At 39.0% G+C, this 17,942-nt stretch overlaps 2 protein-coding genes across 3 annotated transcripts; both read left to right on the top strand.

Moving 5' to 3' along the window:
• The first annotated feature begins 645 nt into the window (after window positions 1–645).
• acta2 (actin alpha 2, smooth muscle) lies at window positions 646–7,558 on the top strand. 2 transcript variants are annotated; one of them, XM_044102987.1, is made up of 9 exons: window positions 646–790; window positions 4,110–4,289; window positions 4,373–4,501; window positions 4,906–5,016; window positions 5,587–5,671; window positions 5,783–5,944; window positions 6,054–6,245; window positions 6,388–6,569; window positions 6,875–7,558. In XM_044102987.1, the coding sequence occupies exons 2-9, from the start codon at window positions 4,161–4,163 to the stop codon at window positions 7,016–7,018; spliced, it is 1,134 nt and encodes a 377-aa protein (XP_043958922.1). In that variant the 5' UTR covers window positions 646–790; window positions 4,110–4,160; the 3' UTR covers window positions 7,019–7,558. The 2 variants fall into 2 exon arrangements, with proteins under 2 accessions (XP_043958922.1, XP_043958923.1); XM_044102988.1 differs by lacking the exon at window positions 646–790 and adding an exon at window positions 809–925.
• A 3,435-nt stretch (window positions 7,559–10,993) lies between these two features.
• ch25h (cholesterol 25-hydroxylase) lies at window positions 10,994–12,516 on the top strand. Its single transcript, XM_044102045.1, has 2 exons — window positions 10,994–11,469; window positions 11,568–12,516. The coding sequence occupies exons 1-2, from the start codon at window positions 11,047–11,049 to the stop codon at window positions 11,892–11,894; spliced, it is 750 nt and encodes a 249-aa protein (XP_043957980.1). The 5' UTR covers window positions 10,994–11,046; the 3' UTR covers window positions 11,895–12,516.
• The last annotated feature ends 5,426 nt before the right edge of the window (window positions 12,517–17,942 follow it).

The raw sequence follows: 17,942 nt of genomic DNA, 5'->3' as shown, positions 1-17,942 counted from the left end.
TGCTATCCATCCATCCATCCATTTTCTATACACCCTTTGTCCCTAATGGGGTCGGGATCTCCCAGCTGCCACCACAAGTTAATTTAGTCACCAGTTAATCCATAACACCAGAAGCTTTAGCTCCTGGGCTAGGCTAACAATAACAAATTTTGTAACTCTTCATGGTTCGGCCCAAACTTACTTAGGCTGGATTCATGACAGCTGCCACATGTTTCATTCTGTTCTGTCTTCCAACTATACTTAATGGACGGTTAAAGCAGTATTATTGATTACTGTAAACTTTATTCTAGAATCTGAACCACAAAACAAGCACAGTCTCTCTAGCCCACTCACAGTCTATGTCACACACAAATACATCCCCCTGGGAACATAACCAGAACAAACAATTCACTTGTTACATGCCTGCTGTGGCTAACTAGGTGAATGGTCACTCCGTTCTGAGAGGAACCATTTTCAAATCGGTGAGTGCTTTCATATCAAAATATGAAAGCACTCTTCCTTGACACTCTAGTCTTCCTGCTCAGTTGTGTCTGCCTCCTACAGGAATGCAGTGAATGATGAGAGAAAGTCCACAGATGCCATCAGCTGTCTGATTGGCCATTTCCTTGGGTCCTGCCCTATAAGGAAAGGAGCCGAGGAGACAGCCAGAAGGAGGATGAGGAGGAGGCCTTGTTTGGACTGAGGATGGATGGAGGAGGTGGAGGCTTGATAAACTGGGAGGCAGCTCCTTAGACTCTCACTTCTGTCCTGCTCCCATCCCACATCATCCCAGCAGGCCCTGCACTCCACGGTAAGACCTCCTCAGCTGCACTCTGCTCTGTGATCATGACTATTTTCCTGAATGATGTATTCTGGCTTCTGCCATCATTTCCTTCTTTCTGTAATTAATCTCTAGGAAAACTCTTCACTTCATCTTCACTTCAAAGTAGGAAAATTATTCAATTCCTCTACACTTCACTTCTGACTTCTTGTTTTTCCTATTTTGTGTTCACTCCTCTCTCCTCCTTTATGCTACTGCTGTTTCGCCTCTTCTCTTCTCTCCTGTGTTTCCTGCTCTTTCTCCAAGTTTCTGTCTTTAACGTTGCATCTGCTAAACAATCTTTTCTCCTTCAGTTATTACCTGCATGTTCTCTCCCATTAGTGAAAAGTTTCTTCCTGTTTACCTACTTTCTTCTCAATGAAACATCTGTTATATATGTTTTCTCTGCCCTTTGGTTCTCCTCTCTCCTCCTGCAAAGAGAGGATCACGTTCTCTGTGCCTAAGAATGTTTTTTCTCGTGAACTACTGTCCATTATCTCATTGGAAGTTTCTTATGTTAAGAAAATGGTCAGGATGTTTCTCCTTTACCTCTTCGTGTCCCAAGCTCTGACTAAGAGCCTAATGATGTCTGAAAATTGTTTTTATAAACCAAAATATGATGCCTTCTGATCCAAATGTTCAGACTCTGAAATGTTCCTTATCAGTGACGGAAGAGACCAAATTATTGATAGTCTCTGTCTCAATCACACTGAAATATTTTGACATCTGAGCCCATTTGATATCATTCAACTCTAAATCAAATCAGAAAAAATGTATCTAAAAGTTATCTTATGTTTCATTCAGATATCCACCAGCAGAGGGCATCTTTGAGACATTCCACAGAACTTTTCATTACCACATTAAAATAAATATCTAAAATATTCATTGTATTTTGCAGTTTGGGGTTTCAGCATGTTTTCCAACTGCATAACTCCATAAAATACTGTTTGTTTTTAAAGCTCTTAATGGCCTTGCCCCGCCTTATATAAATGCACTTTTGACCTTTCTATCCATCCTTTCATTAGATGTCCCTAGGACTAGGTGACTGGGCCTTTTCAGTGGCAGCACCCTCATTCCACCTCTGACCTGGAAATGTTTCAGATCAACCTTAATGTCTAGACAAGGTTTTAATACCATGTAGCATAGTGGCATTTCCCCTTATTTTTAATTGTTATTTCTGTGTTTTTTATTGTAAAGTCTTTGGTCACCTTACTAGGTTGTTATGAAGTATTATATTAGAAAATCAGTCAGTCAATCAGCAAAATCCCTCTGATTTTTGCTGCATCATTCTCAATTCTGGGAGCTCTATCTAAATGTCTCCGTTTTTAGTCACCTCTGATATTCCTGATCTGATGATTTCTGAATCTTTCCAGTCACTATTCAAGTTTCTGATTGGCTTCTTACTGAACCTATAGGAGCTTTCCAGATTTGGGTAAGGATTCGGTCCAACAACTTGCAGTGGTTAGAAAAAACAGATGAGACCAGCTAAATCTAAACCAAGCTGGGTCTTGGTTTAGACCCAGCTTGGTTGGGTCTGACCCAGCTGCCATCCAGCTGGGATCTGATCAGGATTTCTTTTCCATCATCTTCAGATACTTGTTTCCTGGCAATATTATAAATATAACTCAGTGTCTGGAACCTTTAGTCATTTCCGTTGTTTGAAAGAACATTTAGAGTTTTATTTTTTCTATAACCAAAAATATTTACCCAGCCTGCTTTTGGACATGAATTTTGGGAGTTCTAACATTAGGGGGATCAATTGATTAGAACTTAATTTTTATTTGTAATTAAGTTTTTGCAAAAGTTCTCATTTTATTTTATTTTTCTGTGTTCACTGCTGATTTTGGATCTAATTACTCTTTCTTTTTGTGTGCTTCTGATGCTTTTACTTCGAAGTTAAAATTCATTAAGAAGGATGAAGCTGAGACATACACAGATGAAGCTTGTTAAGCTAAAGCAGTCTCTGCAGTCAATGTAAGCCTAGACCTAAAAAGTAAACAGAAAACCACAGTAAAGCCTTGCTCAGTATCTGTTGTAACTGACTGACAAAGCATACGTTTATCCCAAAGCATCTTAGCACCTTCAGCTACAGAATGTGATGTTTCAGATTCTGTGATGTTCTAACGTATCAGCAGAAGCAGCTGCTGCACAAGGAATTTACAGTTTACAGAAAGATGGAGAAACAATTTAACTGACTAGGAAAACCGGAGCTGGTGTGAGGCAGAACTCAGAGCAATGTTAATGCACAGAGACCTGTCCTGCAGCCAGAAACAGCAGAAATATTCAGTTCCTGGAGTTCATGACTAAATATGGAGCAAAGTGCTGTGTGAGGAGAGGAACATGAGGAGAGATGAGGAAGGACAGATGGAGTGGAGTGGGGCAGGGCAAGGCAGAGCTAACACAGAGAGAGAGAGAGAGCATACCAAACACAGGCAGGAGTCCATTTATGACCGAAATAGGAAATCTTCTCCGAGCAGAAGGTCATGTGACTACCGAACAGCTCCGGTTTTGGTGATGCTGCAGAACTTTGATCAATTTCATTCAGGTTTTCTTCCTGAAGTATCCCCAAATCTCCCTATTAAGCTAATTTGGCATTAATCAATATTTATTAACTATTACTGAACAGTGTCACTGAACCATGCAACAGTGTTTTTTTTAAGAAACCTTTTAACACTTTACAGTGTGAAAGTTCACAGAAAACAACTTCAACATGAGAACTTATTTGCAAACGAAAAACTGTTTTTAAATAAAATAAATAAAAATCAGATTGATTTAGAAATTATTTATAAGATAATGTGTGAAATTAAAAGAAATCTGAATGAGACTGCTGAACTCTTAACTGGACTGCACTCAAAAAACTGGTCTCCACTTTATACATTACACATGTACATGTATAGTTAAATAACTTCTATTTTACTGTCCTTCCTGCATTTTATATTTAATATTTATATTTATATTTTATATTGTATTTTATTTATTCTGGAGTAACCAAATAACATTGAAATCTCAAAACATTGTCCTGAGCTGTATGCAACAAAATTTTGTTCTGTATACACCCCTGTGCATACAAAATGACAATAAAGTCAGTCTAAGTCTAAGTCTAAGTCTAAGTCTAAGAGTAATATATTGGGGTAATAAAGCAGCTGAGAAATCTAAGTCATTTCTGAAGTGTGTGTATATATATATATATATATATATATATATATATATAATTGGTGGTTGAGTGAGTTTTATTTGATGAGCAATAGTCATTGCTCAGATTTTTCTGAACTGTAAAAGCACATCTCTTTCTCACATCTCTCTTCATCAGTGCAAGTCATTCTATTAGGTTTCCAGCTTGTCCACAGTGCCCCCCACAGCCATGTGTGATGATGAGGAGAGCACCGCTCTGGTCTGCGATAACGGATCAGGTCTGTGTAAGGCGGGTTTTGCTGGAGACGATGCTCCCAGAGCCGTCTTCCCCTCCATTGTGGGTCGGCCCAGGCACCAGGTGACTGTTCAATGATTAATGCTTGCAGCAATCATAGACAATGAGAAAGGTGTAAACTGACAGACTGCGTGTATGTGTGTCAGGGAGTGATGGTGGGAATGGGACAGAAGGACAGCTATGTGGGAGATGAGGCTCAGAGCAAGAGAGGAATCCTCACCCTGAAGTATCCTATTGAACATGGAATTATAACCAACTGGGATGATATGGAGAAGGTCTGACACACACACACACACACACACGCACACGCACACACGCCCACACACACACATCAGTTTGTTTTTTTACAAACTTGTGTGTGTATATAATTAAGACTCATAATGACTTCCATTTCTCTTAATATCTACTTTTATGCATAACCCAGACATTTTCCTTTACCCTAAACTGTAATGGTACAGTTTGTTCTTAACACAATCCTTAATCAAAACCGAATTTGTGCCTTACCTCTAAACCTAACCCGTGACCCTAAACAAGTGTTAGAACTGGACTTTGGTCCCCATAAGGTACATTGGTCTTCAAAAATTATTAAATATACTAGAGAAGGTCCTAAATAGGATAGCTAGACAAGTACACACACACACAGCACCTCCTGACCTGCTCCTGCTCTCTGGTTGACCAGATCTGGCATCACTCTTTCTACAACGAGCTGCGAGTTGCCCCGGAAGAACATCCCACCCTGCTGACCGAGGCGCCGCTCAACCCCAAAGCCAACCGAGAGAAAATGACTCAGGTAGTTTACAAAAAAAGTACATAAATACAACCCAAAATAGAGACACTCTGGTACCTGTGAAACCCACAGATTCTGTAGGAGGTTCCAGTTAATCTGTCATGTCTGTTCACAGTGATAGTTCCTCCAGAAGGCCGAAGTGTTCTTCAGCTGATTTGCTTGTAACCTGAATTTACAACTTGTGAAGTGTTTAATCACATATTCCTGCTGCTGTCACTTCACAGATGCACATCTGTGATAGAAGTTTTCTAAACACAGTTTCATCTCCTGCAGCAGCATTCGTTCCTCTCACAGGCTGGCCACACTTGCCAACTGAATTACATTTCATTAAAAATGTCCTAAGTGTTTCTAACCAGTGACGTGCAGAAAGGTTCATCACTGGTGCACAACTCCTCTTATCAGATGTACAACTGGAATGTGTTGCAGCATGGAGCTCAGGAATTGATATGATTAGATAAAAGAAATCTGATGCTATGTAACATATCTCTTTCTCTGAGTTAAAGTTGAAGAATAAATAAAGTAAATCTGATGGCACTATGTCCCTACTGATGTAAATTTAATATCTGTGTTCAGATCATGTTTGAGACCTTTAATGTTCCTGCCATGTACGTGGCCATCCAGGCAGTCCTGTCGCTGTACGCCTCTGGACGCACCACAGGTTGGATCGCACAATCTTCCTTCTCCTTCTTCCTCAGGACTAGTATGAAATGTGTTTGATACAGAGCGAAGGCTGAAACCAGCTGAGTTACGCCTCCGTTCTGTCGTTCAGGTATTGTGTTGGACTCTGGTGATGGTGTCACCCACAATGTCCCAATCTATGAGGGCTATGCCCTACCACATGCAATCATGAGATTGGATCTGGCAGGCCGCGACCTTACAGACTACCTCATGAAGATCCTAACCGAGCGAGGCTACAGTTTTGTCACCACAGGTATGCCCCTTCAATTAATACACCTGTACTTTCCCCTTTATCAGTCTCAACTTTCATGATACCCCATCACACAGATGTGTCTGGTTCACCATGTCAACTTGTCCTGCAGCTGAGAGAGAGATTGTGCGTGACATTAAGGAGAAGCTGTGCTACGTGGCCTTGGACTTCGAGAATGAGATGGCAACGGCAGCCACTTCGTCTTCTCTTGAAAAAAGCTACGAGCTTCCTGATGGTCAAGTGATCACCATTGGCAATGAGAGGTTCCGCTGCCCAGAGACACTCTTCCAGCCATCTTTCATTGGTCAGTTACATGTTAATGTTTTCATATGAACTTGGAAACATGTTCATATGAGTTAACTAGTTGTCATAGCTTTAACAAAACAGCTGTTTTTTTATTATTCATTAGCATACAGCCACATATTGGTGTTTCAATCTTCCTGCAGGCATGGAGTCGGCTGGAATCCATGAGACAACCTACAACAGCATCATGAAGTGCGACATTGACATCCGTAAAGACTTGTATGCCAACAATGTGCTGTCAGGAGGAACCACCATGTACCCGGGAATAGCTGATCGGATGCAGAAGGAGATCACAGCGCTGGCTCCCAGCACTATGAAGATTAAGGTCAGCTCTGAGTTCATAATCAATCCCAGATTCCAGGATGAGTCAAGGCTTGAAATGTGACAGAATGAGAACGAATATATAACTTCCTTCCAACAAAAGTTAGTTATCTGTCGTCTTTATGTGTAGTTGTTAAAAAGAAAATCTGTTCACGGGCTTAAGGACTTCTTGGTAAACAGAATAGTCAAAATAATTATACCCAATGGAACTTCACATGTATTTCAAAAAGTTATTTGTCCTATTGATAGAACAAATGTTGAGATATCATTTATGTTTGAAGATATTTAACATTTAACTCTGTCCCTCAGATCATTGCCCCCCCGGAGAGGAAGTACTCTGTGTGGATTGGTGGTTCTATCCTGGCCTCCCTCTCTACTTTTCAGCAGATGTGGATCAGTAAACAGGAGTACGACGAGGCTGGACCCTCCATTGTCCACCGAAAGTGCTTTTAAAGAATCCACTCCCTTCCTCAGATTGATGTGCTCTGCAGCCTCCCTTCAGTTTCCATCTTCAGCACTGCCTTTAGTTTAACCTGCACTGAGCACCAGCAACTACACCCTAGGTCAGCCCAATTCAAACTGTGAATCTGCTACTTTGTCCTGCCACTGTAACCACACCTTCTACTCCAGTTGTACCCTATCCTTCCCTTCTCCATGTTGGTTCTGTTTTTGCTTAGAAATTAACCTTGAATGTTGGCGGGGAGCAGAGCACATTTGCACAGCCTTATGATGATGTCACAGAGTGTACAACAGATGATTAGGAGGCGTGGTCTTGCCAAACGTGTGTAAGCACCACAGACATGACCTTCCAGGAAGAAATAAAGAGCTCCAATAAAACACAAATAATTCTTGTCCTTCATGTAACTGTTGATTATCGTCGTTGTCATAACAGCCAATTTTAAAGGTAAAAATCTTTTCATCGTACAAAAATGATGGAAGCAATTTAGATGTATTGGTTGCTTGGGATTGATAAATGCTATTGCTGATATTGTATTGGTTGTCAGGTGATATTTTTGCAAGTTAGCAGATCTTTAAACAACCTGATAAATTAATATACATAATGTTACCTCTGAAACAAAAGACAACAGCAAGATATAATCAACTGAGGTTTGAAAACAGTTTTATTTTTCTATTTCATGTTTTAAATGTGAAATACTGAAGCAGTGTGCTGATGTTTTCATTACTTTGGTTGACTAGTTTATTCTAAATTAGTATTATTTGATGTGAATCAATGAAGATGTCTCACTACAGCTAACACAATGCTTGAGTTGCATTAGCAGGCAGAGAAGTAGAAATGCCAATTAATAAAGCCTTGTGGATTTTTAATTGTAGAACTAGATAAGCTACATAATTAATATTTGTGTCAAAATTAATCAGTAACAGTGAATAAAATTTTTAAGCTCAAATTTATTTTAAAAAAAATCAGAAATTCATTTGAATATTGGAATCTATAGCTAAACTATTTGTAATCTCATTATCTAGAGGTGAAGGATGTGCCTAAGGACATCCACTTCAATCCCTTTCTGACTCTTACAGTCTCACTGAATCTGGTACTGTTACACAGTAGATTGTCTTAGTCTCATGATGTCATGATGAAAATATGAAGAGCTTAATGAAGACAGTTCAATTCTGAGTGAACCAAACAAATGCACTAGTCAAGGATCCAACATCTGGTGTCTGTTTTGATTTTAAGCGTCATGTGCAGCTGTTTCAGTTGCACATGTCCAACTGAAACAATGAGGCATGTGCACAGAACAGTTTAGAGGTCACATTAAGTTCACCTGCAGAGGTTATAGTTCTCTTTCTATTCATCTTGAAATTTCACCTGAAAGCATGAGAGTGTGTGTGGGCGTGTGCGCCGGTGTATATATGTATAGTGTCATTGTCAGCACAGAAAAAGAGTTAATATCTGATCCAGCTATAGCCCACAGCAGATTTCATAGAGAATCTTTTTATCTGGATTATTTGAGAAGATACGCCTGAATTCTCACAGCCTACATCAGAATGTCACAACCCGTCTTCATTCCATAGGTTGACCCCAAAATTAAATATAATCTTTAACTATTGTAATTACACCTAAGAGAAATTAATTTAATCAAAGAATGTGTGTGTATTTATTCCATCTTAAGTTGGGGTGCACTGATTCCAGTTTTCTAGCCGATCACTGATTACTGATCTTTTAAAAGCCTTACCTGCTGAATTTGATTTTGCCCAACCAGTTTTTTCTGTCTGAAATGTCACTAAATGTAGCAAAAAAGTAGCTGAGTTGGCAATATTGGGGTCACTATTAACTGAAAACATGCAGACATGAACTGATGGGCCAGTCTATCAGTCAAACCACTCATGGAAGAGCAACAGAGGAAACCTTTGCTGAGGTAGAGAAGATTGGTGGGTAAGATTGTCTTCACATGTAAGTATCAGCCAATCCCCCAAAGTTAAGAAAATTGGTGCCTATAAATCAGCCAATAAATGTATGTGGTCACTTCTAAGTGTCCAGCAGATGTCACTGTGCTGCTGTATTTGAAGCCCTGAAGCTTTGACTCCACTGTCAGACCATCAGCTGGAGGTCTGAACCAGTCCACCAGTCAGGATGTTCTTCATTTGAATACCCTTCTTTGGGGTATTCAAATGAAGAATTTGAGGATTTCAGAGTTTTATTAGTGGCAGCTTCAATTCATTAACTTATTGTTTGAACTGTAAGAAGCTGTGTGCTTTGCTATATTCCGTCATATTTTATGTATTCTCATTCTGAAATATTTCTGCCTAACAGAACTTTTGTCCACCTTTGAGTGCCAAAATAAACTTCACCTGTTTGTCACAAAAGGGTAAATGACAAAAATACTATCTAGCATCATACTCTAAAATCCCAGCACTCAGGAAACACTGGGAAAACTCCAAAGAGATAAGAAGTTGTTCTTATCTCCGTTTTTGTGCTCCGTTCTCAGATGACGGAACACAAAAAAGAAGAAAGTGATGCAAACCACAAGCAGATCAGGACATCAACAAGACTCAGAATTTAAGAATGGTTTCATTCTGCTTGGTGACAACACACACACATATGCCTACATACATTATGTCCACTCAGGACACCTGCTCCAGCTGCTGCTACCTCCTCCACCGATGGGTCCACTGCTTCACTCTGGGCCCAGGTAAATGTTGCAACCAGACAGGTGGGAACACTAAATAAAACCCAGAACTGGTCATTGTTCCCTGACAGCATCTGCAAATAGCTGCTCCTTCTGACGGCAACATGTTAGACAAGCTTTTAACTCCCCGCAGACACTTTGCTCTGGATCAGGGGTGTCAAAGTCAAATGGACGGGGGGCCAAATAAAAAATTTAGCTACAAGCCGAGGGCCGGACTGATCGAATATTTTTTTTAAATGACGCATTTGGTCTAGTGCAGCGGACCGGGGGGGCGCGCGTTGTGAGGATCGAACGGGGGGGCGGGGGGGTGCATCTCGCATTTTTTTCAGACGGGGTGCCGGCTTGCTGCGGGCCGGTTCTAATATCATCCCAGGGGCCGTAGAAAATCTTCTCGCGGGCCGGATGTGGCCCGCGGGCCTTGACTCTGACATATGTGCTCTGGATCATGGCTCAGGGAATTTTCTAACAACAAAGCAGAAGGCTGGAACTACAATCACTCTGTTTTCATTTTAAATGTTATTAATTGAAGCTCAAAGTTAACAATGAAATGGAATGAATCTGTTTGTGTTATAAAATCTGAGAAATTCTTGCTTCCAAAGTAAAGTCCCAGTTTAAACTTAGAAACAGAGTTCTGCTAGTTTGCAGAAACCTTCAGTTGTCTAGTCGTCCTGACAGCCAACATTTTGAACAGTTCAGAATATGTGGATATGGAGTTTTTTTCCACTAAAGAACTCTATCCATCATTGGGAATCCTGACTAAGTGACACATTTAACTAGTCAGTTTTTTAACACAGATTCCCTAACACAATAGAAATGTGTGAATCACATGTGGAAATGTGTGATTCACATGTGAATCACATGTGATTTTACCACAAAACGTTCCAAAATCACACGTATTCATGTGCTTTCACATGTGATTCACATCATTCACATGTAAAATTTGCGTGAACCACATGTGATCACATGTGAAAGTCACATGTGATTTTCCTGGGATTTTTTTGTAAGGGTCATAAATAGATAATTCTACCAAAATAACATATTTAGTAATTGTAGGTTTAATGGGAAGAACATTCCCAAGAACAAAACTCAGATAAGCCTAGACAGGAATGCTGGAGCCTACAGCTAGTTTCCTCTGCCACGTGGGAGGATTTTCCCAAACAGGAAGGAAAAGGAAGAGTCTAAATAAGGGCATGGGACAGAATCAGGGGCTGGGAATGCTCTGCGTCAGAAGTGGGATAGACTGCTGACCTGTCTATAAAAGCTGATGATGATGGAAGAGCCAAGACACTGAACTACTGAGCTATACTCTGAACAGACAGAACCTGATCTAGAATTATGCTGTTACAGCCAGTCTGGAACTTCCTGCTAGGACACTCGTCCCTCCTGCGCTCCCCCTTCTTCCAGGTCTTTTTCTCCCTGACTGTGTACCTGATCTTCTGCCTGCCATTCCTGCTGCTGGACCTGCTCTCATCCAGGTGGAGCTTGGTGCGCAGGTACAAGTTACAACCTCAGAGCTCCGTGAACTGGACCACGGTAAAAAGCTGCCTGGCTCTGAACCTCTATAACCACCTGGTCTTCATCTTCCCCCTCACTGTGCTCAACTGGTACCTGCGACCAGTGGTGCTGCCCCAGGAGGCTCCACCCCTACCTCAAATGGTAGCTCAGGTCCTCGTCTGCCTGCTCCTTTTTGACTTTCAGAGCTTCATTTGGCACCTGCTCCACCACAAGGTGCCTTGGTTATATCGCACCTTTCACAAGGTTGGTTCAGAGTTTAAGGTTTTATCATATTTTGTAGCTTTTATTGATCTTTCAGAAAGTTTTTCTTCCTATGCTCACCTTTCTTAATTCTTTTCCAGCTGCACCACACCTACACCTCCACCTCAGCACTGACTGCAGAGTACTCCGGGGCCTGGGAAATACTGAGTTTGGGCCTGTTTGCTGCTGTCAACCCTTTGTTGCTGGGCTGCCATCCCCTCACAGAGATGCTCTTCTTCATTGTGAACATTTGGCTGTCAGTGGAGGACCACTGTGGTTATGATTTACCCTGGGCCACACACCGTCTGATACCTTTCGGCCTGTATGGTGGCGCACGCCACCATGACCTCCACCACCTTAAGTCGAAATGCAACTTTGCACCTTACTTCACACATTGGGACCGTTTGGCCGGGACGCTGTACACATAGGACTGAGCTATGGGGACGAAGTGTACCTGAATGCATCTAAGCTTAGACTGTCTCAAGATGTCCAGACGCAGACATTCATGGAGTGATAAAGACTGTAAACTGATGGGCCAGTACTGAAGTTCTCTTTTTTTAGCTGCAATAATTATTGATGTATTTATTACTTGTCAAAGCTTTGAGCCAGACTTAAAGCTTCCAGTAATGTGTGGAAATTCTGTCAGTCTTCATGTGGAGCTGTGGAGCACAACTTCATAGACTGAAGTTGTGATCCAGGTTCTGTTTCTTTAAAGACTTTTGATGTAGTTTAAAGTTGATCTTGAAACAGTCAGAAGACCTGCACAGTTAGTGTAGTTTTATACACACCTCTTAGTCCCTAGAGGAAGGAATTTGAACAAAGATCAAGAATAAGTTGAGAGGGAAGCTGCAGGGCAGGAGGAGGAAGGATATGACAAAACATGAGAAATTAAGCAGAGGAGGATGAGGAATGATGAGGTATATTATGTAATTTATTGGAATTCATTAGAAGGAAATAGTGTTTGAAGGAAATTGTGAAATCTACTGTGAAAATGTAAAAGAAGTAATGGACTGAGAAAAGAAATCAAATAAATGTTCCTGTTGTAAACTATTTTTTTCTATGTTTGTTCTTAAAACTACCACTTCCTTTCCTATCTTAACATATTACTTGACCAGCTAGTTTTCCAGAAGATGAAAACATTCTGAAAGATTTATTCCAATTCTGTTTACTGAATCTCTTTGACAGCTACTGATCATATTACTGACCAATTGTAACTGAGTAGGTGCTATTGATCACTTAATTCGGATCTGATGTTGTTGATCACATTGTTAGCAATGTGTTAATGATCTCATGTTACATTCCGGATCCAAATGTTCAGATGTGAGTAAACTGTGCAGATGATTCACTGAGTTCTGAACATCCTGTCTACTCCCACTCCCATTCTACCCTTATCTCTTTAGAGATTGGATCAAAAATGGGATAAGTGACTATTTTATAGTTGCTCCTTTGGAACATATGAGTCATTAAAGTGGTCTGTAACTTTTATCAGGAATCATAGTTAAAAAGGTTACAGGATGTGTAACTTTTCCTGGAGGAAATCCATCTTTTCACACAATATGTATATAATATTATACTCTCAAGACATAGTGGCAGTTTTAGCAAATATGTAAAAAAACATATGTTTTGTCTTTATAAAGGTTGCATACCCCAGATTTAAAATGATGAAGCATAGATATAAACTAAATCAGAATAAACAAGCAAAAGTCTCTGATCTCTGGGGGAGAAACATGTTTTGTTTTTGTAGTAAAAACAAAGCTTCACCCTTAAATTTGAGACTTCTTTTCACATAAACTTTAAAAGAAAGCTCCCCATCAATAATTAATCCCAGATACAGTAACTGGTGTCTTGCTTGAGAGTTTAAGTTTGGGCAGTTCTGATAAATGGGATGTTCTCTGAGGAAACATTTGAAAAATGAATATTTTGTTTGCTTAGTTTAAGCATTTGACACCATTTGAAATTAGGCCAACACAGCAAAATGTGGAAAAAGTGAAGTGCTATTAATACTTTCCCCTTTATATTAATTTTGATAGTGAAAGTGTAACTAACCCCTGAATCCACTTTTTTTCTGATAAACTGTTGAACTGGGCTGGCCCAAGACTCCATGCGCCCTAAACAAAATTTGGTTTTGGGGCCCCCTAGTTCTGCTAATAATGTGGATTGTTGCAATCAACAATCAGATAATTACATCATTCACACACCTGCTACACACTTATAGCATTTCTACCAGTGCTATTTGCATTATATGCATAATGTATGCATGTAATGTATAGGATATAATTCTCAGCGCCAATTTCCTTAACTTTCTAGGATCAGAGATCGGCCGATACTTCAATGAGAAGCCAGTCATATCCACCAATCTTACTACCTCACCAAAGGTTCATAAACTAGACACAAACCTCTGTTGCTCTCCAGTGAGAGGTTTGACTGATAGACCAGACCACCACTTCATGTCTGCATGTTTGAAGTTAACTAGTGACCCCACTGTGGCAACTCAGCAACACTTTTTGTTATATTTACCAACATTACAGAAATAAAAAATTATCAGCCAAAATCAAATCAAAATCAGGTCAGGTTTTTTAAAACTGAAACTACAGTTGGTGCACCTCAACTTAAGATGGAATACATACACACATATTCATGACATTCTTTGAATACATTAATTTCTCTTAGGTGTAATTAAAATAGCTAAAATTTTAATTTACACCAGACGTTTTTCTCACTGTAGAATGTGGACCAGGCTGAGAATGCGAACTGATGCTGAAACTAAGCAATCAATTTTAATTGGAGAAGTTTCACATAACTTAGAAGTTGACGTAGAGATAATATTTGTTTTTGCCACATAAATGATTATGCTCAGCAGCAAACAACATATAACCAACTACAGCTTAGAGTAGCTCATTGATATATTAATGAAGTAACCATGTAGCCAGATGGAAAAACATTTTTGCTGGACAATGTCAAACATTGAGAAGTTTTAATTGTTGTTATCAAACATTATCAAACACACCATTTTGAAGCCAAAAAACCCTCAGACACATACAGGGCCAACCAGGAGAATCAACACATTTAAAGTCCACACAAATACAAACATTGTAGCATAAATATTTGTTTGTTGAACTAAACAATTCAAGATCGCTATCAAGCTAACCAAAGAGAAAGTTTTCAACATTTGTGCAGCTGATTTCAGTGCTCAAAAATGAAAGGTGCTATGGAAGAATGAGAAATACTTCCTTGCTCCAGGATTCAAAATATTGTAGGTAAACTGTTGCAATGTAAACTGTGTTCATGATTTGTTGGCTTGCAATCACTTCCTTTTGGAATTTTCCAACAAATTCTCATCTTCTAATGACTTCAGGACTTTCTTTTCCCAGTTTAGCCCAGTCTGTGAAGTGTTTCCTGCTGGGAATTTACAAAAGCAGGAGGAGCAAAGTTGTGCAGGATGGGGTCTGCCTCTGCCTGATATGATGTGGTCATTACAATAATAAACTGTAGGAAGTCCAATGTTTGGTTTCAGAATGAGAGTCTGATCCAGTCCAGTTTCGATTTCAAGTCTGGAACAGATTAAACTGATAAGGCTCTACATAAAATAATCTGTTCTGACTCATTTAGCCTATATGTCTGAATCTTTCCACAGAGACAACAAGACTGCATTCGCACCAGGCCTTTTTAGTCCACCTTGGAACTTTACCTTGATTACCTGAAAAGTCTGATTCATTTGGGGAAGAGTGAATGAAACTCTGATGTGGACCTAGAGAGGAAATTCTGGTCTGCCTAAAAACCTTGGTCAAAGCAAACTAGTAAAAACCAGGGAAAAAAATCAACTCAAAACAAGGATGTACTTTAAGTTAATTTTACAAAAATCTTAAGATTAATAAAACAAAAAAATATACATTGTAGATTATTGCACTCTAAAAAAATTTATTTGGGCTGTAGTTAATGTTATAGACTTATTTACATTAATTTCACTATTTATTTATTTATTTATTTTTTTTGTTTAGTGATGATGACTTACTTTTTTATATTCAATTAATTTAAAAGATACAAATCTCTAACTTAAAGAAACTTTTTACTTTGACTTTACTTGAAATAATCGAGTTCAATGCCAGTTTCATATCCTGCGTCTGACTCATGACGTAAGCTTCGCCAGAGACTCACTGAAAAAAGAAAATATTTGAACCAACTTTATCGAGTTGCTTCAATTGGTAACAGGTAATTCAACTTACTTTATTAGGTTTATCCAAATCAATATATTATGTCTCTCCAACTCAATTTACTAAGTTCACCCAACTCAATTCATTAAGTTGTTGGGGTTTTTTTTGTTTGTTTGTTGTTGTTTTTTTTTTTGTTTTTTTTTTTTTTTTACCGAATTCAATGTGTTAAACATGACAAATTTAAGTCACTCTTTCTCAAATCATTTATTTATATTTTCTAATTAAATATTCAAATCTCTTTGACTTAATTCAATAGAAAGTCAGCACAAACGTTTAAGTTGTTCCAAACTAAAAAACTAAAATATCCAAAATTACATCATCACTCACACTGTTCTTAAAATACAGTTAGAATTTAAATGCATGTTTTAACATGTTATTTTAGTTTTTCAAAGATCATGTACCCACCGCCATTGCTTCTGAGCAGCATGGACTGCGGACGAGATTCGGATTAAATAAGTGAATTACGATGGCGATAACTTTTTTACAACGAGAACTGTTAATTTTGGTAAATTTTGTACAAAAATTATTTATATGAAATGAGCCAAAGCAAGCCAATTATGTTACCCACAGCAAGACATCATTTTACAAATGGTTTAAAAAAATAGATAACACTTTTCCTACCTTCTATTTAAAAGTTATTAACTGACTGTATTTTAGGTCGAATTATTATTGTTTATTTGTTCATATGCGCTAGTCGTAGTTAGCCGCGCTGTTCGGCACTCAAATCTCAAAATGTTTTTATATAACCATTTTGTCTGTAAGACTGTAGGTTTATGTTTTTTATGTTCGTGTCATAAATGTACCAAAGGAGGGTGCTGCTGCTTTAGTAGTTCCTGGAAGTATTCTAACATGTTTGTGCTACCGGGGACACCGCAGTCATACCCGTGAAGTCTAACGTTTTTCGGGGAAGGTTATGTTTTTTTACCCCATCATGAGTATTGTGCCCCCGCCCCCACGTTATTTGCGTCAATCCCCGCTCTCACCTTAGTTTCTCTCCCTCCCCACTCTTCCGATGGCGTTTACCCTCTCTTATTTTCGTCGGCTAGATAAACAAGCATCTAAGATGACAAAGAGCATGAGACTCCATTGATGACCAAAACTGAACTCTTTGTAATTAAATATCTAAGATCGGTAGGCTAAATTGTTTTAGATTTCTTTTCAATTTTTCCTTATAAAAAAAGGTTGTTGTTCGCCATCTGCTGGTGAGATTACAGTATTCTCTTTGTCAATGCACATCATTGAAAAAAAAGTAAAGAAAAAAAATCACAAAAGGGTTGTAATACGAATATGAGACAAGGGTCAGTTCTGGTAAATGTCATTTGGCAGGTTTAAAGAAATTTCAAGAGATATACATTCAGTATGCAGTTTCCTTGTAAAGTTCTAATCCATACAGAAAAAGACATTTATTCTACAACAAAAATGCTGCAGATTTTCATTTATTTCCTTAACCTCAATTCCATACAAACATTTACTAGATAGCTTTTCAAATTTCCAAATGTTTTAATATTAACTGAATTTAATATTAAAATGTTTCGTCTGTATTTTTATCAGATAATAAGATTAGTTTCTCTCACTGTGGTTATAATGAACAAAATGTGAATTTCTGAAACAAAAACTGTAGGAAAAAAGATTAAAAAGGGGGCATTATCAATCAAAATGCGCTTTTTATTGCCCTTAAATACATTTAGTTGTATAAGTTTTACGTCTGCACATATGCACCAGTCCATCCTTCCATCCATTTTCCTACACCTTTATCCCTAGTGGGGTCAAGAGGGCACTGGTGCCTATCTCCAGCTAACGTTTCGGGCAAGAGGCGGGTTCACCCTGGACAGGTAGCCAGTCCATCGCAGTATGCACCAGTCAAGGATGTGAATTATAATCTGTATGGGCTTCAAATTTTCAGGGGTTTTTCTCTTTTTTAAAAAAGTTCACATACAGAAAATCCTCAGTTAATCCCTGACATATACACACCTTTTGGATCTTAAGATATAAAGGATAAATGGTGGCAACGGTTGTAGGCATTTGTCTTGCAATTGATAGGTTGCCAGTTTGACTCCTGCTCCATCCTCTTCTGTCATTGTGTCTTTAGTTAAGGTACTTAACTCACCTTACCTACTGATGGTGGTCAGAGGCACTGGTGTTTGGCAGCCTCTCCTCTGTCAGTGTGCTCCAGGGCAGCTGGGGCCACAATCCTGTAGCTTGCCACCATCAGTGTGTGATTGGATAAATTACTGAATGGTCTGAACAAGTACAGAGCATTTATCA

Source organism: Gambusia affinis, linkage group LG20, assembly GCF_019740435.1.
Source record: "Gambusia affinis linkage group LG20, SWU_Gaff_1.0, whole genome shotgun sequence".
NCBI lineage: Eukaryota > Metazoa > Chordata > Actinopteri > Cyprinodontiformes > Poeciliidae > Gambusia > Gambusia affinis.
Note: the sequence above shows the minus strand (reverse complement) of the source record. Positions and strands in the feature narration are given on the sequence as shown.

Coding starts and splice junctions, on each gene's coding strand:
- acta2 (XM_044102987.1), top strand. CDS start 4,161: ATGTGTGATGATGAGGAGAGCACCGCTCTGGTCTGCGATAACGGATCA. Junction 5,672..5,782: donor CGCCTCTGGACGCACCACAG/GTTGGATCGCAC, acceptor TCTGTCGTTCAG/GTATTGTGTTGGACTCTGGT. Junction 6,246..6,387: donor CTTCCAGCCATCTTTCATTG/GTCAGTTACATG, acceptor ATCTTCCTGCAG/GCATGGAGTCGGCTGGAATC.
- ch25h (XM_044102045.1), top strand. CDS start 11,047: ATGCTGTTACAGCCAGTCTGGAACTTCCTGCTAGGACACTCGTCCCTC. Junction 11,470..11,567: donor TATATCGCACCTTTCACAAG/GTTGGTTCAGAG, acceptor ATTCTTTTCCAG/CTGCACCACACCTACACCTC.